The sequence below is a fragment of the Myotis daubentonii genome, chromosome 15 (assembly GCF_963259705.1).
Source record: "Myotis daubentonii chromosome 15, mMyoDau2.1, whole genome shotgun sequence".
Classification (NCBI taxonomy): domain Eukaryota; kingdom Metazoa; phylum Chordata; class Mammalia; order Chiroptera; family Vespertilionidae; genus Myotis; species Myotis daubentonii.
This window is the reverse complement of record NC_081854.1, coordinates 36,226,892-36,251,210: the sequence shown is the minus strand read 5'-3', so window position 1 is coordinate 36,251,210 and position 24,319 is coordinate 36,226,892. Positions and strand designations below refer to the sequence as shown.

At 41.7% G+C, this 24,319-nt stretch overlaps 1 protein-coding gene across 1 annotated transcript in view; it reads right to left on the bottom strand.

Moving 5' to 3' along the window:
* The window catches only part of CDYL2 (chromodomain Y like 2), a 156,387-nt gene extending 133,390 nt beyond the window's left edge, over positions 1-22,997 (bottom strand). The window contains exon 1 of the mRNA XM_059667336.1: positions 22,569-22,997. Coding sequence (XP_059523319.1) covers positions 22,569-22,592 — 24 coding nt within the window. The 5' untranslated portion in view covers positions 22,593-22,997. The remainder of the gene's footprint in view (positions 1-22,568) is intronic.
* Positions 22,998-24,319: the final 1,322 nt, after the last annotated feature.

Here is a 24,319-nt window from a genome sequence, read left to right as displayed (position 1 = left end):
TTTTTGTCTGGAAATTGTATCCAGTGATGTTACTGGGGTGTTAAAATCGCCTACTTGATTGTATTGCTGTCAATCTCTCCCTTAAAGTCCATCAAGGTTTGTTTTTTTATGTACTTAGGGTGTCCTATAGCGGGGTATATATGTTTATAAGGGTTATATTTTCTTATTGAATCATGCCTTTTAATATTATATAGTGGCCTTCTTTGTCTCTTGTTACGGTCTTTGTTTTGAAATCTATTTTGTCTGATATCTCACGTAGCAGAATTTTTGCCAATACCTCTCCTAGGGCAAAGGAAACTAAGGAGAAAAATAAACAAATGGGACTACATCAAAATGAAAAGCTTCTGCACAGCAAAAGAAGCCACCATCAAAATGAAAAGGAAACCCACTGTATGGGAGAACATATTTGCCGATGATACATCTGATAAGGGTTAATATCCATAATATATAAAGTACTCATACAACTCAACAAAAGACAAACTATCCAATTTAAAAATGGACAGAAGCCCAACCAGAGTGGCTCAGAGGTTGTCTACCTATGAACCAGGAGGTCACAGTTCTATTCCCGGTTGGGGTACATGCCCGGGGTTGCGGGCTCAATTCCCAATGTGGGGTGTGCAGGAGGCAGCTGATCATTGACTCTCCCATCATTGATATTTCCATCTCTCCCTTTCCCTACCTCTCTGAAATCAATAAAAATATTTTTTTTAAATGGGAAGAAGACCTGAATAGACATTTCTCCAAAGAGGACATATAAATGGCCAAGAGACATATGAAAAAATGCTCAAAGCCACTAATCAACAGAGAAATGCAAATTAAAACCACAATGAGATATCATCTCATACCTGTCAGAATGGCTATCATAAAAAAAAAATCAACAAACAAGTGCTGATGAGGATGTGGATGAAAGGGAACACTAGTTCACTGCTGGTGGGAATGCAGATTGGTGCAGACACTATGGAAAACAGCATGGAGTTTCCTCAAAAAATTAAAAAAGGAATTTCCATTTGACCCAGCAATCCCACTTCTGGGAATATATCCTAAAAACCCCGAAACACCAATCAGAAAGAATATATGCACTTCTGTGTTCATAGCAGTGTTATTTACAATAGTTAAGATTTGGAAACAGCCCAAGAGCCCATCAGTAGATGAATGGATAAAAAAGCTGTGGGACATTTACACAATGGAATACTATGCAGCTATAAAAAAGAGGGATCTCTTACCCTTTGGGACAGCACAGATGGACCTGGAGGATATTATGCTAAGTGAAATAAGCCAATCTGAGAAATACAAATACCACATGATCTCACTTATTTGTGGAATCTAATGAACAAAATGAATTGACCAACAAAATAAGACCCAAAGCATGGAGGCATAGAACAGACTGGCATACCTTAATGTGGCAATGGGGGGACAAGAGGAGCTAAACCAAAGAATGTATATACTTATATGCATAGCGCATGGTCATGGGCAATAGGGTGGTGAAGACCTGGAGGGATGGGTAGGGGCTGGGAGTAGTGGGGTAACAGGGGGGAAATGGGAGACATCTGTAATACTATCAACAATAAATATATATTTAATTAATTAATAATAAAAATGGAATATAACAATGTGATTTTTTAAAATATATTTTTTATTGATTTGAGAGAGGAAGGAGAGGGACAGAGAGACAGAAACATCAATGATGAGAGAGAACCATTAATGGGCTGCCTCCTGCACGCCACCACACTGGGGATCAAGACCACAACCCAGGCATGTGCCCTGACTGGGAATCGAACCATGACCTCCTGGTTCATAGGTTGACGCTCAACCGCCCTAAGCCACACCGGCCAGGCACAAGGTAATTTTTTAACATTGATCTTTCTTAGTACCTTTTTCAAAGGTACATAAAATCCTGAACTACCACATTTATATGGTTATCATTTACTCTTTGAAGTTGTTTATATGTATTTTCTTCCAAACTGTCTGATAAGTACATTTTTGTACTAATCTGGAACATAAATAAATTAAAATATTGTTCTTAAAAAAAAGAATAAATAGAAAATCTGTATAGACCTATAACAAGTAAGGAGGTTGAATCAGTAATCAAAACTTCCAAAAGAAAAAAAAAAAAAGGCCAGGTCCAGATGACTTCACTGGTAAATTCTATCAAATATTTAAAGAACAATAAACATTAATCCTTCTCAAAATCTTCCAAAAATTTAAAGAGGAGGAAATATTTCCTAATTCATTTTATGATGCCAACATTACCCTGATATCAAAGCCAAACAAGACATAGCAAAAAAAACTAGGTCAATATCTCTTATGACTACAGGTGCAAAAATTCTCATCAAAATACTAGCAAATCAAATCCAGCAGCATATTAGAAGGATCATAAACCATGACCAAGTGGAATTTATACCAGGAATGCAAGGGTGGTTCAATATATAAAAACCAATAGATGTAATACACTACATTAATAGAATGAAGAAACACATGATCATTTCAAGTGACGCAGAAAAAGCATTTGACAATATTCAACGTCCTTTCATAATAAAATAAAAAAAAGTCCAGAAAACTAGGTACAGAAGGAAACTTTCTCAACATGATAAAAAGCATTTATGGAAAATCCACAGCCAACATCATACTCAATGGTAAAAGGTTGAAAGTTTTTCTCCTAACCTCAAGAACAAGACTGCAATGCCTGCTTTCTCCCCTTCAATTCAAACTGAATTTCTACTCTAAACCTAACACCAAAACCATGGGCAATGAAAGAAAAAATAGATACTGAATTAAAATCACAACTTTTGTACATCAAAGAACATTGTCATGAGAGTGAAAAGACAACCCATAGAATTCGAGGAAATGTTTTCAATTCATTTATCTGATAAGAATTTAATATCCATAATATGTAAAAAACTCCTACAACTCAACGACAGAAAAACAACCCAATTTAAAAATGGGCAAAGCACATAAACAGACATTTCTTCAAAGATGATACAAATGCCAATAAACACATGAAAACATGTTCAACGTCATTAGTCATTTAAGGAAATATAAATCAAAACCATGAGATACTATTTCTTAACTACCAAGATGGCTACAATTTTTTTAAAAAATGAAACTACCAAAACTGACTCAAGAATAAATACATAAATAATCGGTATAGACCTACAACAAGGAGATCAAATCAGTAATCAAAACTTCCCAATAAAAATGGCCACGCCCAGCTGGCATGGCTCAGTGGTTGAGTGCCAACCTAAGAACCAGGGGTCTTGGTTCGATTCCTTGTCAGGGCACATGCCTGGGTTGCGGATTCAGTCCCCCAGAGTGGGGTACGCAGGAGGCAGCCGATCAATGATTCTCTCTGATCATTGATGTTTTTTTCTCTCTCCCTCTCCCTTCCTCTCTGAAATCAATAAAAATATACATATTTTTTAAAAGGCTTCACTGGTAAAAGAAAAGTAACAAGTATTAATGAAGGTGTGCATAAATTGGAACCCTCAATGCATTGCTGGTAAGAATGTAAGATGGTGCAGATACTGTGGAAAACAGGCAGTTTCTCAAAAAGTGAAAGACAGAATTACAATATAACCCAGCAATTTCACTCTTAGGTATACCGTATATCCAAAAGAATAGAAAATGGGTACTCAACCAGATACTTGCAAGCCAAATTCATAGCAGCATTGCTCACAATAGCCAAAAGGTAAAAAACAAACCCAAGTGCCCATCAACAGATGAACAGATAAACAAAATGTGGTGTACATACATACTAGGGTATATTATTCAGTCATAAAAAGGAAATTCTGACTGCATGCCACAACACGCATAAACTGCCCTAGCTAGTTTGGCTCAGTGGATAGAGCATCGGCCTGAGGACTGAAAGGTCCCCGGTTTGATTCTAGTCAAGGGCACATGTCAGGGTTGCAGGCTCAATCCCCAGTAGGGGGCGTGCAGGAAGCAGCCGATCAATGATTCTCTCTCATTATTGATGTTTCTATCTCTCTCTCCCTCTCCCTTCCTCTCAGAAATCAATATATATAAATACCTTATATAATATATATATATATATATATATATATATATATATATACCTTAAAAACACTATGGTAAGTTAAACAAATCCAGATACAAAAGGCCATATATTGCATGATCCTATTTATATGAAATATCCAAAATAGGTAAATCCACAAAGACAGAGAGCAGATTAGTGGTTGCCATGAGAGGGAGAAATGGGGAATGAGTACTTAATGGGCATGAGGTTTCCTCCTGGTGTGATAAAAAAGTGTTTTGGATAAGATAGTGGTGACGGTTGCACAACATTGTAAAAATACTAAATGCCACTGAACTGTACACTTAAAAATGTTTAACATGGCAAATTTTATATTATATTTTACAACAATAAAAAATAGTATATATGTATGTAAAACTTTGACATAAAAAGCTAATACAACTTTTACTACACTTATTCTACTATTTTTATCTTTTATACTTTATTAACCTGTTTTGCTTTTATTTATATTTATTCCTTCCTTTATTTATTTTGTTATTCTTTTTGTAACTTTTTGAGATGAACAATTAGTTTATTCTGTTTTGTTTTTATTCCAATGTGTTTGTTATAAATGTTCCTCAAACCACCAATTTACCAATCTCACAGAAATTCCAAGACTATTGTTTTCATTCGTGTTATTTTTTAAAAATATTTATTCTGAAATTCAGGTTCTGGTTTTTCTTGAGACTAAATTAATTTTTAAAAAGTCCAAATTACAAGAAGTGAACTTTGCTGATAAAGCAAGAATTATTCTAGGTAATACATTTAAAGTAGGGCATTAAGCAGATTAGAGATATCTATGAGAGAACAACCAGGAGGGTGAAGGACTAGGAAACACAGCTGATAAAAGCAGGAAGAAAAAAAAGATAGGGATGCTTACTCTGGAGGAGAAAAGAGTCCTAGTTTCTAGTGGCCCAGAGCTTTCTGGAGTACTTGAAAAACCCACAAGCACCTCTTAGGCTCTAGGTGCTGTAGATAAATCACTGAAGCAGAGGAGACTCTTCCTTCAAAAAGACAGTCCTTAAATAAGTACAAAAATAATGGACTGATTAACAAGCAGCAATGCTGTGGAAGATAAGCACAGGGTTCTCAGAGAATATGTAACAGGGAGGTCTACCCTGACCTGGGGTCAGGGAAGGCAGCCTCGATGAATCAACTTTAGAGCTGAAAAGTGAGGGACGAGCAGACCAGGCAGAGTCAGGGGCCTTCAGACACAAGAAACAGCATGAGGAAATGTGCTGAGGCAAAGGAGGTTTGAATGACCTGAGAAGAGGCAATGAGTGTGGCACACTGGGAAGCAAGGAGCATGGTGTTCGCTGAGCCTGGAAAGGCAGGCAGGTCTTATATCATGTTAAGTATTTGGGACATTTGCCCAAGAGTGATGGAAGGCCAACGAAGACTTTGGAAAGAGAGTGACATGTTCAGAATTACCTTTTCAATCAATCACTTTAGATATGGTATGAGAATAGAGGGTGGCAAAGAGGAAATGTTGGGGAATCCAGTTAAGAAGCCTATTGTTTCTTCCAGAGGGAGAAAGGAATAGCATGGACTTGGATGGCAGCAGGGGAAATGGCGCTACCTAGGAAATGAAACTGATAGTTTTCGGTGACTGAATTTACCAACGCGCTTACCAACAGGTAGAAATTGCTCAAGAAGGCAGACTTTGGTTCACAAAGCATTTTCCAACAGCTAACACCCTATGCCAAAATAAAAGATTCTGCCCTTCAAGATAGAGCACCCTATTTTCTTAGAAAGTTTCCCGGGAGGGTAGGTGATCATATGTGAAGGATGTATGTGCTGGGTGAAGAATTAAGACTAGATGACATCTAAGATATTCCAACCTCTAAGACTCTTTGCTAAAATTAATATAAATGTTAGGCCATCTGGACAACTCAATGTAAAACACCTAGAAAAGAAATAAATCATATCTCTTTATGTATGTATATGGATTATCTTATATCTCTGTTTTCCCCTCTATTCAAGCTGAGTTTTGTACAGAAAAATTCACTCATAAATTACCATTACTTTACAGCTTATCTTGCAGATGGTGAAAAAATAGTATTGTATAGCTCTTTCTGGTTCCTTGTATTTCTTTACGTATTGGTGTAAATATTTCTACTCATTTGTACATTTTATCTTAATTTTAGTAAATATCAATAATGTGTATGCTCTGCCAATATTTTTTTAAAGCCAAGTGAGCAGACTCATTTGATAGAATCTGAGATTATTTGCTTCACCAATAGGAAACCCAGTTGTTTTGAGCACAAATCCATATGAGGCACTACTGTCCACCAGGCACCAAACTGTAAGTACAGTATATGGTAGTAAAGAAAGAGTTTCAAACACACTACCCTGCCAATTCCAACCACAGAGGGATACAAACACCATGCCAACCAAAAGGGGGGCGAGGGGAAGCACATGGAAAAATGTACCGAGGCTCAGAAATATACTGAAACGAGACTAAGAGATGTTACTAACTGCCTTCAAAGCCAGTGTTCTCCTCAATACTAAAGCCTTAGTGAAGGTCAACCAACACAGACCTGACCAGTGCTGCTAAGTGGGTAGAGCAGCGGCCCTTGGACCAAATAGGTTTGATCCCCAGCCCCAATGCATGCGGGAGGCAACCAATCAATATGTCTCTCTAACATCAATGTTTCTCTCCCTCTCTCTCTCCCTCTCCCTCTCCCTCTCTCCCTCTCCCTCCCTCTCTCCCTCTTCTCCCTTCCTCTCTCTCTAAAATCAATAAAAACATATATTTTTAAAAAGGTCAACCAACACCAAGACCCCCTGAAACTGGTTCCTCCATGGTAATTACTAAAACAGTATGAGTTAAAGCATGGTTAACAAATATCTACTCAGACAGACTCAAAGGGAGGCTTTCCCATTCCAGTAACTCATTTCACAGACACTCCTTCACATGCCAACACATAGACTGGCCTATGCAATCCCTCTCCTGAATGAATGATACGACATACACAACTGTGTTTTCATGCTATAAGCATAGAGAAGCAAGAAGATTTCCTTGTTCCTTTTGTTCTTAGTGCAACCTTCACTGACCTATACCTGGGATTCGGTGTAAAACACAGGGGCAAGAGAGTGTGAAGGTAGAAGTACCGCCTAGCAACAAAAGGAGGAAAGTTAGAAGGGAAAGATGAGTAGTGGTGCCTTAGTTTAAATCTTGGCTCTACCAACAGCTTCTAAATCATAAAATGGGGACTAGTACCCATCCTGCAGGACGAACTAAAGGAGATCATGCACATGAAGAATTTAAACAATGTCTGGCACCCAATAAACACCCATGAAATGCTATTATTACTGTTTTTCCTATTATTGTTAAGATTATGTTATACAAGAATCATAGCAAGTTGCACTTCAATAACCTCTTTATTCAACAACCAGAATCAGAGAGTAGATTTCTTCAAAAGGCATACCAGTTCATTAAGTCAAAAATTAATGGGATTTGCATCAGCTTCCCCCAAAAGGCAATCTATAGACATGGCCACGAAAGACTGGGCAGTGGGGGATAATAAAGCATATGCCTCAACATATCAAACACTTTGCCATCTTTGCCATGTTTGATAACCAAGGTAAGAAAACAATCCATGAATTTCTACATAGTATCAAACCATATATCAATTCAGAGATAAAACTAAGTCTATAGTTGGAAGAAAGTCCTTGCATCCCAAAGGCAGCCATTGTGTAGTTCCCTTCCTCATTCTATTAACTACAAGACCCTTCACAAAGTTGTTGCACGGGGCTCCGTGTGTACCATATTCTTCAACGTGAACGTGGTTTTAGGTGGCAACACAGACAAGCAAGTCTAGCAATGTAAATATCAAGACGCAAAAAGTTTTACCCCTTTGTTTTTTACTGCAGCAGGTGCTTTGGATTTCATTACTTGATCTGACATCCAACGGTTCGTAAATGAGTTTGGATTTCCAAGAAAAGCTAAGTTACGGAGAGATCCCCAGAATGTCAAGGCCTGTGATGTCAGTCAGTCGAGGCAGGTCCTGACCCCACTGTCCATCAACAAGAGAATTAAACAAGATTCAAGGCTGTGCTGAGCTTCACTGGCCTCCTTTACTAAGTCTTGCATAAGAAAGCAATAATGACGTCAAGATTTTCAAGGCGACTCTACAGAATAGCCCAGGAAGATATGGTCTCTGTCTCATGTATGATGTTAGTAAAGGCAAATAGCCAGCATTTGTATCCTTTAATGAGTAAAAGAGGCCAACGCTTGCCCTAGTTGGTGTGCCTCAGTTCACTGAACATCACCCATGCACCAAGAAGTCACTGGTTTGATTCCAGGTCAGGGTACATGTCCGGGTTGCAGTCTCGATCCTCAGTAGGGGGCATGCAGGAGGCAGCCAATCAATGTTTCTCTCCAATCGATACTTCTATCTCTCTCTCCCTCTCTCTTTAAAGTCAATTAAACTATATTTTTAAAAAGATGCCAACACTTTCTTTATTTTTTTCCTTGTTATTGAATGTATTTGGGGTGACACTGGTTAACAAAAATATACAAGTTTCATGTGCACAATTCCACATGATCTATACACCGTATTGTGTGTTCACCATCCCAAGTTAGGTCTCTGTCCATCACCATTTATCTTCCCTATACCCTCCTCGCCTCCCTCATCCACTCCCCACAGAAGTCACCACACTGTTGTCCCTGTCCATCAATTTTTTCTATTTTTTCTCAATCCCTCCAGTCCCACCCCAACCCCCTCACCAACAACAGCTATCAGCTTGCTCTCTATCCATGAGTCTGTCACTATTTTGCTTGTTAGTTCATTTTGTTCATTGGATTCCACATATAAGTGAGATCATATGGCACTTGTCTTTCTCTGACTGGCTTGTTTCATGTAACACAATGCTCTCCTGCTCCATCCATGTTCTCATAAAGGATACGAGATCTTTCTTTTTTACAGCTGCATAGTATTCCATTGTGTAAATGTGCCACAGCTTTTTTATCCACTCATTTATTGATGGACAGTTGGGCTGCTTCCAAATCTTGGCTATTATAAATAACACTGCAATGAACATAAGGGTGCATATACTCTTGAAATAGTGTTTCAGGTTTCTTTGCATATAGTCCAAGAAATGGAATTGCTGGATCATAAAGCAGTTCCATTTTTAATTTTTTGAGGTAACTCCATACTGCTTTCTACAGTAGCTGCACCAATTTGCATTCCCACCAACAGGGCACAAGGGTTCCCTTTTCTTCACTTCCTCACCAACACTTGTTGATTGTTGATTTATTGATGATAGCCATTCTGACAGGTGATATCTTATTGTGGTTTTAATTTGCATTTCTCTAATGATTAGTGATGTTGACCATCTTTTCATATATCTATGGGCCATCGGTATGTCATCTTTGGAGAAGTGTCTATTCAGGATTGTTTGCTTTTTGGTGTGGAGAAGAGGCCAACACTTTTTTTAAAAATACGTTTTTATTGATGAGAGAGAGAGAGAGAGAGAGAGAGAGAGAGAGAGAGAGAGAGAGAGAGAGAGAGAGAGAGAAGCGAGCCCATAACCTGGGCATATGTTCTGACCAGGAATCAAACCAGCGACCTTGAGGTGCACAGAACGTCACTCAACCAACTAAGCCACATAGGCCAGGGCGAGGCCAACACTTTTAATCACTTGCTGGAGATTTAGTGAAGACTAAAAAGATGACTTCAAACTCCCATCCAACTACAAGTTTCAGCAACCCTCTAAATACAAGACTGCATTAGCTTTATTGATAACACAAAGCTGAATGCTGTCAGTGAGTTTTGCTTATAAGACATCAATTCCACCGATTAATTCATCAATAAAAAACATAGAAAGTAGACTCAAGAGTTGTAAGCCCTTAGGAAAACTGAAATGTTGAAAATGCCTTCAAACTTCATACAAAACAGTTTGTAGTGATATCGAAGACAATTTCAACCTATGTTAATTCTTTCATTCAACAGACTGTTTCTTGAGTCTTGCACTATGCTAAGCTAAAGATGGAACAAGACACAGAGATTCACTGCCCTCAGAAAACTTACAATCTGGTGGGAGATTCAGAAAATAAGATAATAAACTACAACATATCTGAGTGCTATAATGACAAAGGAACAGGGTTCCACTGGAGCCCAAAGAAAACCCTTGATGAGTCACAGAATTTTTGCCAAGAACATTAAAGCTGAGACTTAAAGGATAAGTAGAAATTAATCAAGCAAAAATGTGGCAGGGCAGATAATGGAGAGTGCTCCAGTCATTTGGAAGGGGACGAAAGTAGAGCACCTGGCACACAAGGAACTGAGGACAGGTCTCCCCGGATAAACTATATACTAAGTGGAGAACTTAGTAGGAAGTGAGAAGAGGTCAAATCACAAAGCACCTGAATCACTTAAAGGTATTTCATCAAGAGAGAGACATGATAAAAAGGCGGGTTTAGCAAGATCCTTGTGATGGAGAAAAATTGGACTACATGCAGAGATAACACCTGAGAGGTGCTGGAGTGGCCAAAACAATGGGAGTTGTCTCTTAAATTAAAGTGGTGAGAGTGAACATGAAGAAAAAAGATGATTACAGAAATATGCAGGATGCTGATTCAACAGAATATACACTGTTTCTGGGTCAAAAAGGAGGCCATACTTTTAGCTAAGGAACAGATGGAGGAATGACTGATCTAGGAACCCAGAAGGAAAAGCATTTTACATAGGAAGATCCTAGGTCCAACTTTGGATATTTTGAGTTTTATGAGAGACCAAGTGGAGTTGGATAGATAGCTCCGGAGCTCAGGAGGAAAATCCAGACAAGTGTCAGAGTCTAGGAAATCATCCATACAGTCACTGCAGCACAAGGAAAGGACCGAAGAGCCCTGGGTCAAAACCGTAAGAAGCTCCAAAGTTTAAGGAACAGGCAACAGAAGATGAAGACACAAAGGCAACTGATGAACAGAAGAAACATTTGGGGAAAATGTCTCGAGAATAAGGGGCTGGTCAGGTGGATGCAAAACTTACCAGGTGATCACTTTGTAAGTTATATAAATGTCTAACCACTATTCTATACACCTGAAACTAATATTGATTGAATGTCAACTGTAACTGAAAAATTAATGAAAGAAAAATTTTTAAAGAATAAGGGGCAGGGACCCAACAGCCTCTGAAATATGCCCCTACAGGTGGTCCTGTGCTACATGATATATATGTAGAAACAAGAGAATCATAAGAGAGACATAATAAAATGGGGGGTGAGGGGTAGAAAGATCCTTGTGAGTACCTACCATAGTTCTAATTCTGCTGAAACATAATTTTTAAAACACTGGACAACCACCACCATCACCCTACACATGGTCATCTGTCAGTACTCAAGACCCAAGATGACCCAAGAGGCTGTCAAATGACAATGTGTCTTCAAAGTAGGTACCAATAACCTAAATATAACCAAGGTGACATATGTGTATTCTGGAGGATCCAGAGCAGAGAGACTCACCAATGAGTGAAAGGCAAGAATTGATGGTACAGTGGATCATGTGATATTCCACCCAGGTCCCCTTCAGGGTCGAGGTGCCCATCCCCTCAGCTTCTAGAAATATTCTGCTGCTCAAGGCTCACAGATGTGTCCCTCAAAGGGAACTGTCCTCCACCCCAGGACCATCCCTGCTCAAGAACATACTCCTTCCCATAGGCTGCCTACCAGCAGTGGCAGGCTGATGCAGGGATTGGAGGGGCCAGTTCCCTTGCCTTGATCTGGGACATTTCTGAAGGGCCATCCCAGCTTCAGAGCCGCCCATAGGATCAGATGAGACCTTAGCAGTCACCTCACTGCAGGTCAGCTTCACCATCTGTCCAATCCTACGTTCCTCACTTCCTCACAGGTGTATCTCTCGAGAGCATTCTCTGGATAGAATTCTTCATTTCAGAGTCCATTTCCAGGCAACCCAGTGTAAAATGAATGGTGCTCATCAAACTGGGCCAAGCCACTGAGGCTAAAGAAAAGAGGCAGAGTTGCCAATGCAGAGGCAGCTGTAAACCTCGCAGCAGTCTTTGTGTATGTCGGCATGAAAGGGACTCTGTCGCATGCAGGACTTCACAGAGTTGGGTTACTCTCTGTCTAGTCATCAACTGATGAGGGACAATGGCTTGAATGTTTCCATTCATTTTATGGGACTGTTATTACCCAATAAATCTATACAAGAACTGCTAGAATCAAAATGGAAACTTGAAGTTCAAGGACAATCTGAAGGAATCTTCTTAGAAAAGGAAGAGAGTAACACCAAACAAAAGGAAGTTCACTCAAGAGAAAGCCAAGGTGTCCTGGAAGCATAGGCTTGATCATTTCCAATGAGTCACTCAACAAGTATTTGTTAAAATGCTACGATGTGCCATGAGACAGGAATGCCATCATGAATAATGTAGACATGGTCCCGACCCTTACAAAGCTGAGAATCTATCAGAAAATGTTGGAGCTCAGCAATGCAAGCCTTTCCCCAATCAAAATGTTTCTAGGAAACTTAACATAAAATCAGAAGCACGTGGTAATTTCTTAGTGCAGCTGTCTTTTGTAAATTTAACTTATGACACTTTCTTATCACTGAGTTAAACTCAGGAGCTCAGTAAAAACTATTTTCATTAATAGCACCAAGTGAGGTCCGAGGACGTTAGCTGGCTTCCTAGAACAGCCTGGGAAATGTATATCTGCATTTGGTTAGTTTTCAAATAAGAAAATGATCTTGATTTTCTCTGAAACATGGTTATAAGAGGCAGCAGGTTTCGTTTGGTTTGATCATCCTGTTTTGCAATCTCAGAGCATTCTGCATTCTAACTGATCCTGAAGTCTAAAAGAAGAGATGAAGGAAATGTTCGTTCCATGGTTGAACCTCTAACATAGAACAACTGCTCACATTCCTTCTCTCAAATTTAAAAGTCAGAGCAGAAGGACCTAGAACTCTCAGTAAGCCCAACATTACATTTTTTAAAAATATATATTTTTATTGATTTCAGAGAGGAAGGGAGAGGGAGAGATAGAAACATCAATGATGAGAAAGAGTCATTGATCGGCTGCCTCCTGCATGCCCCCCATGGGGGCAAGCCCGCAACCCAGGCATGTGCCCTTGACTGGAATCGAACCTGGGACCCTTCAGTCCGCAGGCCAACGCTCTATCCACTGAGCCAAACCAGCTAGGGCCCAACATTACATTTTGATAGCATTTAAGAATACAAGGTGTTAGACATTTTGTCATTATCACACACTATTACACCACATCTAGAACATTCACCAACCACCACGACCTGAACCTCGAGGCATTTTTAATTAGAAATGACCAATTAAATGCATTGTGCTATAAAACATGTTTGCTTGTACATTTTGTGTGAGGAGATATGAACAGGCCTGAATTTTTTAAGACCATTGCAGACCTACAACATTACTAAAACAATGTATATACCAGAAGTTCAAATATATGTCCAGACATGGCAGGAAAAGCTGTATTTTTTTAAATTTAAATTTTTATTGTTGAAAGTCTTACATATGTCTTCTTTTTCCCCCATTGACTTCTCCCTGCCCACTCCCACCCCCCAGCACATTCCCTCACCCCCCCTACTGTCTGTGTCCGTTGGTTATGCTTATATGCACGCATAGAAGTCCTTTGGTTAACCTCTCAGCCCCCCACCTACCCACTCCTCTCTTCCCTCTGAGATTTAACAGTCAGTTCGATGCTTCTATGTCTCTATTTTTGTTCATCAGTTTATGTTGTTCATTATATTCCACAAATTAATGAGATCATGTGATACTTGTCTTTGACTAACTTATTTCGCTCAGCATAATGCTCTCCAGATCCAGCCATGCTGCTGCAAATGGTAAGAGTTCTTTCTTACAGCAGCATAGTATTCCACTGTGTAGATGTACCACAGGTTTTTAATCCACTCATCTGCTGATGGGCACTTAGGCTGTTTCCAAATCTTAGCTATTGTAAATTGTGCTGCTATAAACATAGGAACGCATATATTCTTTCTGATTGGTGTTTCTGATTTCTTTGGATATATTCCTAAAAGTGGGATGTCTGGGTCAAATGGGAGTTCAATTTTTAATTTTTTGAGGAAACTACAGTTTTTCACAGTGGCTGCACCAGTCTTCCTCCCCACCAGCAGTTCCTTTTTCTCCACATCCACACCAGCACTTGTCATTTGTTGTTTTGTTGATGTTAGCCATTCTGACAGGTGTGAGGTGGTACCTCATTGTCGTTTTGATTTGCATCTCTCAGATGATTAGAGACTTGGAGCATTTTTTTCATATGTCTCTTGGCTTTTACATGCCCACTTTCAAAAAGCATCTATTTAGGTCTTTTGCCCATTTTTTGATTGGATTATTTATCTTCCTTTTGTTGAGTTGTATGAGTTCCCTATAAATTTTGGAGATTAAACCCTTATTGGATGTAACTGGTAAATATGCTCTCCCATGCAGTGGGCTTTCTTGTTGTTTTGTTGGTTTCTTCTGTGGTGCAGAAGCTTTTTATTTTGATGTAGTCTCATTTGTTTATTTTCTCCTTAGTTTCCATTATCCTAAGAGATGTGTCAATAAAGATATTGGTACGAGGTATGTCTGATATTTTTGCTGCCTATGGATTCTTTTAAGGTTTTTATGGTTTCCCGTCTTACGTGTAAGTCCTTTATCCATTTTGAGTTTATTTTTGTGTATGGTGTTAAGTTGCTGGACTAGTTTCATTTTTTTTTTTTTGCATGTATCTGTCCAATTTTCCCAACCTTGAATTCCATTTATTGACTCCATTGTATGCTTTTGCCTCCTTTGTCAAATATTGAGCATAATGGCTTGGGTCGATTTCTGGGTTCTCTGTTCTGTTCCATTGGTTTGTACATCTGTTCTTGTGCCAGTACCAGGCAATTTTGAAAACAGTGGCTTTGTAATATAGCTTTATATCTGGTATTGTGATCCCTCCAACTCTTTTCTTCTTTTTTCTTCTTTCTCAGGATTGCTGCAGCTATTCGGGGGTTTCTATTATTCTGTATAAAATTTTAGATAGTTTGTTCTAGGTCTGTGGAATATGCTATTGGTATTTTAATAGGGATTGCATTGAATCTATAGATTGCTTTGGGTAGTATGGACATTTTAATGATGTTGATTTTACCAATCCATAAACACAGTATATTCTTCCACTTGTTTATAACTTCCTCTATCTCTTTTTTCAATGTCCTGTAGTTTTCTAAGTACAGATCTTTTGCCTCCTTGGTTAAGTTTATTCCTAAGTATATTAATTTTTTGTTGCAATGGTAAATAGGAATGTTTGTTTAGTTTCTCTTCCTGTAAGTTCATTACTGGTGTATAAAAATGCCATAGATTTCTGGGTGTTAATTTTTTATCCTGCTATGTTGCCGAATTCATTTATTAAATCTAGTAGTTTTTTGATGGAGTCTTTAGGGTTTTCAATGTACAATATCACATCATCTAAGAAAAATGACAGTTTTACTTCTTCTTTTCCAATTTGAATACCTTTTATTTCTTCTTCTTGTCTGATCGCTATGGCTAGCACTTCCAATACTATGTCAAGCAGGAGTGGTAAAAGTGGGCATCTCTGTTTTGTTCCTGTTCTTAGGGGAAATGGTTTTAGCTTTTGCCCACTGAGTATGATGTTGGCTGTAGGTTTGTCACAGAAGGTTTTTATTATGTTGAGGTAGATCCCTTTATTCCACTTTGCTGAGAGTTTTTATCAAAAAAGGGTGAAAAGCTGTATTCTGAGGTCTGCTCATCAAAAAAGAGTTGACCTGGCTGTCATTTTAACACACTGAACACTCCAATGTGTTAAAAATACGGTCTTTAACTACATGTGGGTATTAGGTTTTTTAATGATCACATTCTGAACAATAGTTTAAAAGACATTTGTGGCTGCAGCCTCAGCACTTACCATAGTTTGAGGCACATAGTTGACAAACAATAAATATTTGGTTGATGGATTATTGAACAAGACTATTTTTAAATAAAATCCAGCATTTGTATGAAATTCATGGTTTATTAGTAAGACCTATTGAAACATAATTTGTAAAGCACTGGACTAGAAGACAAAGAAATGAAAATCAAAGAGGAAAATTCCTTCATTGAGAATCTCAGACTATGGTGGTGATCTTTGGCAGGGGAATTCCTGGCATGGCAGAGTGTGGCCCAGAGCCCCAGTCCCACAGATGTGTCCCTAAAGTTTCCAGGCTGACAATCCTCTGAGTCATTTACAAAGCAATGTAGTGGTGGGTTAATGCTGGGGATTCTGAGAGAGATGGGGTCAAGGGGGAATAACTGGGAGCAGCATCCTTTATAGTAAGAGAAAGCAGGGTGTATAAAGACAAACTAATGGCCCTCCAAGGCTTCTCAGGAACCACTTACTTTATTAGTCCTGGTCAACTGGTGGGGCTTTCACTGGAGTGATGTGACCTTTGGAAGAAGCAGCTTCTACCCACTGTCTAAGGCAGCCATGGGCAAACTATGGCCCGCGGCGGCCCATTTGAAATGAATAAAACTAAAAAAAAAAAAAAAAAAAAAGACCATACCCTTTTATGTAATGATGTTTACTTTGAATTTATATTAGTTCACACAAACACTCCATCCATGCTTTTGTTCCGGCCCTCCGGTCCAGTTTAAGAACCCATTGTGGCCCTTGAGTCAAAAAGTTTGCCCACCCCTGGAGACTCTAAGGCTAACGGGGCAATGTCAGAAGGAGATGATGCACGGAAAGAAGGGGCAGTAAGGGGTGGATCGGGACCAAGAGGAGCTACTCTTCATTGTTTACTCAACCACCAGAGCCAAAGGCTGACTCAAGGCAGAACCAGGAGAGGGCTAGCACCTACCTATGCCTGCCATCCCAAGCATGGCTCCACCGGAACAACTCTAGTTGACACCAAGGCCGAGCAGGGTTCTTGGAACTCTAGGCTTACCCCTCTTCACACATGTATACAAACATTGGCTTTTATTATAATCTATATATAAAGGATTCCCAATCTCTACCTTCATGCCAAATACTGCGTCTGAGCTTCAGACTCACATGACCTACCTCTATGGACACCTGTATCTGGTTGTCCCACACTCTGAATTCATTGTCCTTTGCACTGCCTCCACTGCCTTCAATCAATGCGTCTTCCTAGGTTCTCTATCTCCATGACTGGTTTCATCAGACACCTAATGAACTAAAACAGAAACCAATCCCTATATACTGTCAAAAGGGAGAAGGGAGAATGCAGCTGAAAATCACACTTCCTAGCCTCTTTTGCAGCTAGATGACCACATAATTAGGTTCCGGCCAATGAGCTGAAAGCAGGATTGTATGGAACTTCTAAACAACTGTTTATAGAGGATGACCCAACTTTTTCCCTTCCCTCCTTCTTGTTTCTTCCTTCCCTTTATAAAAAAAGATGGTTAGGGCTCCATGACCATCATGGAACAAGTAGTGACCTTGAGGACAGAGGCCACAGCTGAAGATGAAAGAGACAGAGGGAGCCTGCTACCCTGAGAACTTCATAGAGCATAATAACAACCTTGACCTCCATGCTTATTTCAATTCACATTTGAAAACAAATCTTGTTTAAGCTACTGTATATTTTCTATTATATGCATCTAAACATAATACTGACTGATATACAAATTGTGTTCTTTTTAAATCTTTCAATTCCATCCAGGTCTCTCTCCATCTCTACTACCACTCCCTTAGTTCAATCCACCAACACTGCTTGTTTCAATTACTGAAACAGCATATTAACTGGTCACCCTGCTTCTAGTCTTCCTTCAAGCTAATCCATTGTCCATTTCTGGGAATCAAACCAACAACCTTTCAGTGTACGGAACTGCACCCAAACAACTAAGCCACACTGGCCAGGGCGTAAATTGCCTTGACTCTATCTCCCACCAAACCATAAGCTCATTGAGAACATAAGGTCATAATCCCTCTAGTGCTTGGCATATATTTGGTGTTCTATTTATGTGAAATAAATTGTGATGGTACTATGAATTCAACCACATCTATACCTCTCCTCACCATCCAAAAGATGCAGAACAATCCATATCTTTAGAATCTAAATGTATGTCTCCAATACATATGATTTTCAATAGTAACAATGCCTAAGCACAACGCTTTAAGGCAGTGGTTCTCAACCTTCTGGCCCTTTAAATACAGTTCCTCATGTTGTGACCCAACCATAAAATTATTTTCGTTGCTACTTCATAACCGTAATGTTGCTACTGTTATGAATCGTAATGTAAATATCTGATATGCAGGATGGTCTTAGGCGACACCTGTGAAAGGGTCGTTCGATCGCCAAAGGGGTCGCGACCCACAGGTTGAGAACCGCTTCTTTAAGGAATGGACTGACCTGTTAAGGGCAAACACTAGTCAGGTGGAGGCTTAAGCAAACTATATTTTTCTTAGATGTCTTTTTGGTTTTGATTCTAGTTACAAAGTTCAATAGATTTCAACAGTCTGCCTCAATCCATTTTTCCAAATAAGCCCTGCTATTTTTTAGTGCATGATTTTTCAAAACACAAGGTGTATATATATCACTACAGCAGAAATCCCTAGGTTCATCCCAGCAGCAAAGTCGATTTTTGACTAAATTTCTTTCAACAAAACTAAAATTATCCTATTATTATTATTAGTTTTGTGTGTTTTTTGGAATGAAATGAAAGCAGTATTTTCATACACACACACACACACACACACACACACACACACACAATCACATGCGTGTATACGTTAAATAAGCATCAATGCATGCATCAATCCCAAAAAAGACATATGGTACATTTCATCCTTTTAAAATAGACTTTGGGAAGTATAAATAAACTGAATGTTGACAAATACACAAAGAACTATCACTGTCAAGCCCATCTCTATAAATTGGCCACTGCTGACTTACTCTATAGAAATACAGCATTCCCTTTGAACATTTTTGCCAAGTGCAGACCTCCACAATGCTAGCTAACACAAGGATGGGGGTGAAAAATACTGCCCAAAATCCACATGGTTGAAGCTTAGATGCATTCAACCCTTCTAATGAATAACAGTATAGTTCTCTGGAAAGGGATTCACTCACTTCCTTCCAGAAGGAACTGACAGCCACCCCTACACATGGTGTTAACACCACTAAGAGACCATGAGCTAGGGGAGAAAAGAGAACAAAGGGTAACACCATGAGGATAACAAAGGTCACCCAATGTACTTTATCTACACTGAATCCAGTCTTCTGTTCACTGATTCGGTAAACAAGTATCGGAATGTGCAAGGAGTTAGGGACACAGAGATGGACAAGACAAGAGAACTGGGTTCCTGATATCCAAACATCTTAACAAATGATTGGCTAGAATCCTGGTATTGCAAGCTCTCATGCTTCCTGAAGCCAGATAAGCAATGGAAGAGTGAAGGAGAATGGGTACATGGTAATAGGGAGCGTGGGACAAGGACAAACTAGAGATCACATGCTCCATCTAAAGGTACTTAAATCCATTTTCTTATTTACCTTTGAGGTAAAGCATAGGTAGCCTAGACCTGGCTCACAGACTACCACTTTATGACCCTTATGTTTAGCAGAATGTAGACCAGGGCACCTGGATAAGAGATTTCTTTCTGTATCCAGACAGATACCTGATGCTAAGATCAACCAATATTTAAGATCATTTTTCTGTAAGTGATGGCTGTAATACAACAAAGGATGAGAACTCTAGTATAGGGAAAACAAAGTAGAACAATCTACCAAGAACCAAAATTTTGAAAACTGAGCTTGAGTCCATATTTCTTCATTATGATTGAAGAGTGCTATTACATAAACAAAGTTTTCATTTTCTGACCTAAAATCTACTATTTGGGGAAGGTTTATGCTTTACAATTTAATTATCTGAAATACCAAAGAGAAGATGAAGAATCTCTATAACTCAAATCACATCTTCACCAGAAAGGGTCAAGAATAATGTCAGTAGACACACAAGTGAAATATATCAATTACAAATGTAATAGTTCTTAGCCCATTCAAAATGTGGTTTCTTGGTTAGAGGTTACAAGAAGCAATTTTATAAATACTCAAATATATATTTAATGTAATACCAATGTCGAGCATTAATCAGTTTCCTTCTCTTTTTTTCTTTCAAGGTCAATCAAAGTACTAAATAATCCAAGTGTTATCCTTAAGTAAATATCCTATTTTTTACACACACAACAAATTTACAGTTAAAGCTACATTTGTTAATGTACAATTAGCACTTCTTAATTGTTTTTAACGCTCAATTTGGACAACAATTTAAATTCCTCAGTATATGTTAAGTGTTGTAGACGCAGGCTATAAAAATGTTGACATTGGCTATAATCTCATAATTCAATTTAGCCTTTTAAGTAATGTCTATGCAAAAAAAGCCACGGGAAAATTATTTTATATCTAGTACAATTACCTACTATCACAGAAGTAATTATTATTATTGTTCTGTTTATTGAATTTCAATAAGAACTCTTGAGGTGCTAAGACAGTTCCAAGGACAGTGTGAAAACTCCCCTTTTAACAGACTCATCTGGCAACTATAATTATCAATGTTAAGGAGGGCAGTTTCAGATGAACATTAAACAAGAAATTATCCCCTGAAGATTCATAAGTTCCAAACTTTACATGGGTAAATACTGACAGTTCCTAATATGTTCTCTTAACACCTTCATGATGTAACTTTTTACTCAGGCATGGTCAGCAGCTCTAAGATGACTCAATAATAATGGGTAGAAAAATCCACACCCCCAACGAGATGAGTTTTGCCCCTGAACAATATCTATTTTTGGCCAATGCACAAATAGGGCTAGTTACACTTCAAAAAGCTCAATCAAACCTCCCATTTTACTGTGCTTCAACTTGTGATTTCAGAAAATTGCTCTGCCATCTTAACACAGACCAGAGTGCTTCCTTGGCCATAATCTGACAGAGTTTTTCACCAAGTTTCTACCCAACTTCATCTTCCTTATTAGCATAGGGATGAGGAAGGCAGTAGAGTAGAGGTCAACTTGCATCATTCTTTCAATGAGGGCTAAGATCACCCATCCATCCCACCTGAGCCCACCCGCTAGTGGTCCATGACTAGGCCTCACCAAGTCCAGAATCATCTAAAAGACATTAGTGGCACAAGAAGCCAAGATGCCAACTTGCTTGTTCTCCATTCTTCTCACACCAGCCAGCAAACCCACCATCTTGAAAAAACTTCAGTTGCTCAGAGGGCCAGAGAAAAAAGCTCATCGCAGGTGAATCATCCCTGCATTCTCTTCTGGGTGAATCACCCTTGCAAGTCTCTTACCCACAAGGCTAATTCCACCTTTTCAGAATTTTACCAAACACTTTTACCAAAAGCCTTGAGAACCAGGGTGAGTGTCAATGGATTTACATTCGGGGAGTCCAGGTCCAAGCTGACTGATGACGCTTGTTTCTTGGAGGACCAACAGGCCTTCGGGCTGAAGATGGCTGGTCTCTTAGCTTCCTCATCCTGAACCTTCTCTTGGGGACCAATACCTCTTCCGGGGCACTCTCCCCAAGGAGCAGAGGTCGTTCTTACTTTGTCCACTTGTGGGGACTCCAAACGCATGAACAGTTGTGTCCAGAGCTAGCGAAAACCTAGCTTCCCATAGGCCATGGCTGTTTACTGTTTCAAAGATGACAGATTCATGTATATCTTGACCACTTCTGAGACGCTTGCAAAGTATCAGCTGCGGGCCACTACCTGTGTGTACCTGGAGACAGGTATCCACGGAAGGTGACAGAGTATTGGGAGCACCGCTCACATCCCCTGTCTTCTAGCAACGTGTTACCACCCACCTCCGACTTCCACGTTCTCTTCCTTCCACCGGGGGCCATCTGCAGCGCCCCCTTCCGCCCCGAGTGAGCGCCACACCTGCAAGGACGGCCCCCCACGCCCGGACATGGAGGGCTTCTCCCGTGCCTGGGGCAGCAGGTGGGGGGAGGGGGCGTTGGCCTGGTGGCCCGGGAGAGCTGTTTGACGGGGCGTCTCCCGAACCCCCACCCTGCCGCCTCCTCCGCACCTCCCCCACCAGGACCCCGCTTCGCCCGGGCTGGGCTCCGCTCCCATCGCCTCCCCCGTCTCTTCCGCGCCCCCGGCCCACCCCGGGCCACGCACCTCCCGCCCCGCACCCCCGCTGGCCGCGATGCGGCCCCCCGCATTCCCGGCACGTCCGGCTCTGACTTTTACCTGTACTTTCTGTACTCGAGGCGGCTCGTCGGGCGAGAAACACCTCCCCGGGACCGCTACCTCCCCCGCCCCGGCTCCGCCCGGCTTCCTCCTTCCCCTCCAAGGCCGCAAAGTAGATGGAGTAAGAGTGTGTGTGCGAGAGAAAGAGAAAGAGGGAGCGGGCGCGGGCGCCGCGGGAGGGCGGGCGGGAGGGAGGCGCGCCCGGCCCCCGCCGCCCTCCGGCCGCCGCTGCCGCGAGCTCGGCAACTCCGGCTCGCGCCCGGCCCCGGCTCCGGCCCGGTCCCCGCCGCCCGCCGCCCGCCGCCGCCCACGGGCTGGGGCCGCCCGAGCCCCCGCGTCCCCGTACCTCGTAAAGGTCCCCAGAAGCCATGCCAGGCTGCGGAACTTGGCTCGCCGGGTGTGCGCGTCGGCTCCTCGCTCGCGCCCTCCGTGCGTGTGCGCGGGGGGCGAGGGTGCGCGTGTGTGCGCGCGTGTGTGTGCGAGTGTGTGTGTGGTGTGTTGAGTAAACTGTGTTTTTGCAGAATGACAGGCTTGGGGGCTGCCTATGCGCAGAATCAGAGCGGGCGGCGGCGGAGCTGGCGTAACCGGCAGCGGCGGCGGCGGCGGCGGTGGCGGCGGCACTAGCGCGGGCAGCAGCGACGGCCGCGCAGCGCGCCCGGGTGGCACCGACGCGGCCCGAGCGCCGCGGCCCCCGCGACCCGGCGGCGGTGGCTGCAGCGGGCGAAGGCTCGCCCCGGCGCCGCCTGCAGGAAGCCGCCCCGCGCCCGCCGCCGGCCCGGACGCTGCTGCCACTGGGCGAGTCCCCGCCCCCCGGGAACCGGCCCGGCCCCCGGGGCGGGAGGGGGGCGGGGGCGATTGCCGGGCCGCGCCCCGGGGGACCGGTCCGGTGTAGGGGAACGCTGGGGCCCGCCCCGCCGCCCCGGGCCGGCTATCGAGGAGGCGGGTAGAGCCCCCTGGGGTGACGGGCCAGGTGCTCGCCCTTCGAACCTGGGCCCAGGCTGCGAAGGGGCGGCCGGGAGACAGGTAGAGGGCTATGGTGACAGGTCGCAGGGCAGGGGCCCCAGCAGGGCTCAGCGAGTCCCAGGTCCTCACCTCTTCCCCCGCCCCCCCACACACACACCCCAGAAAGGGAGTGGGCGCCGCCCTACAAGACCTGGCTCCCCGGGGCTGCACCTCCGGACCTTGGCTGCATAAGCCCTTCCTCCAGGCTGGTTTCTAAGATGTGGAGGCCACAGGGAGGAGGGAAGAAATGGCTCATCCAGAGGCGCCAGGGAGGGCTAGGACAGCGTCCCATAAACCCTAGAAACTCTTTAGAGCCATGCTTGGCCTTCCCTCAACACCCCCACCACCATCTCAAAATTCATTCACTCATCCATTATTCAACAAATGGTTTCCAAAGTTTACCCAAACTGCACAGTGTTCCTGGAAAGACACAATTGGGACCCTGCCCACAAGGGACTTCGAATCCAAAAGGAGAGGCTAACCACAGCACGTGAGGATTCAATCCTTCAACAAAAAGGAGTTCCTACTATGTGCCAGCGCCAGAGCGGGAGGGACTGGAGAAGCTTCCTAAAATCCAAACTCCTAAAGTCACCTCTTTCTACTAATATCATGGACATCTGGTCACCCTTCTATTTAAAGGTTTCTCTCTATAAAAGATATAGTTAACTCAGAACCTGAGAAGGCAAGGTGTTCTGAAATGGGAGGAACGATCCTCCTCATCCCAGTCCCAAAAATGCCCCATTGGTTAGATTCTCCAGAGTTGGATGTTACTCACATCACCCCTCCATTATTTCCTATTTGTGACACATTGAACAAGTCATTTTATCCATCTGAACCTTGATTCCCTCATCTCTGAATTGGGGATAGTGTCAACACCTAAGATGGTGTGAAAATTAGAGGATCTATGTATATATGAAATGAACTATACCAGCAGATCTCAAATACAGATTATTTGCATCTGGATCTAGTCCCTGAACTGACCTTGTGAAGAGCAAGATGGCAAAGGGGTGTGTATGACAAAGGGAAAGGGCTTAATTCAATCCAGAGGATGTCAAACTCAAAAGTCACCAAAGTTTCAATTTAAAAATTCCACAG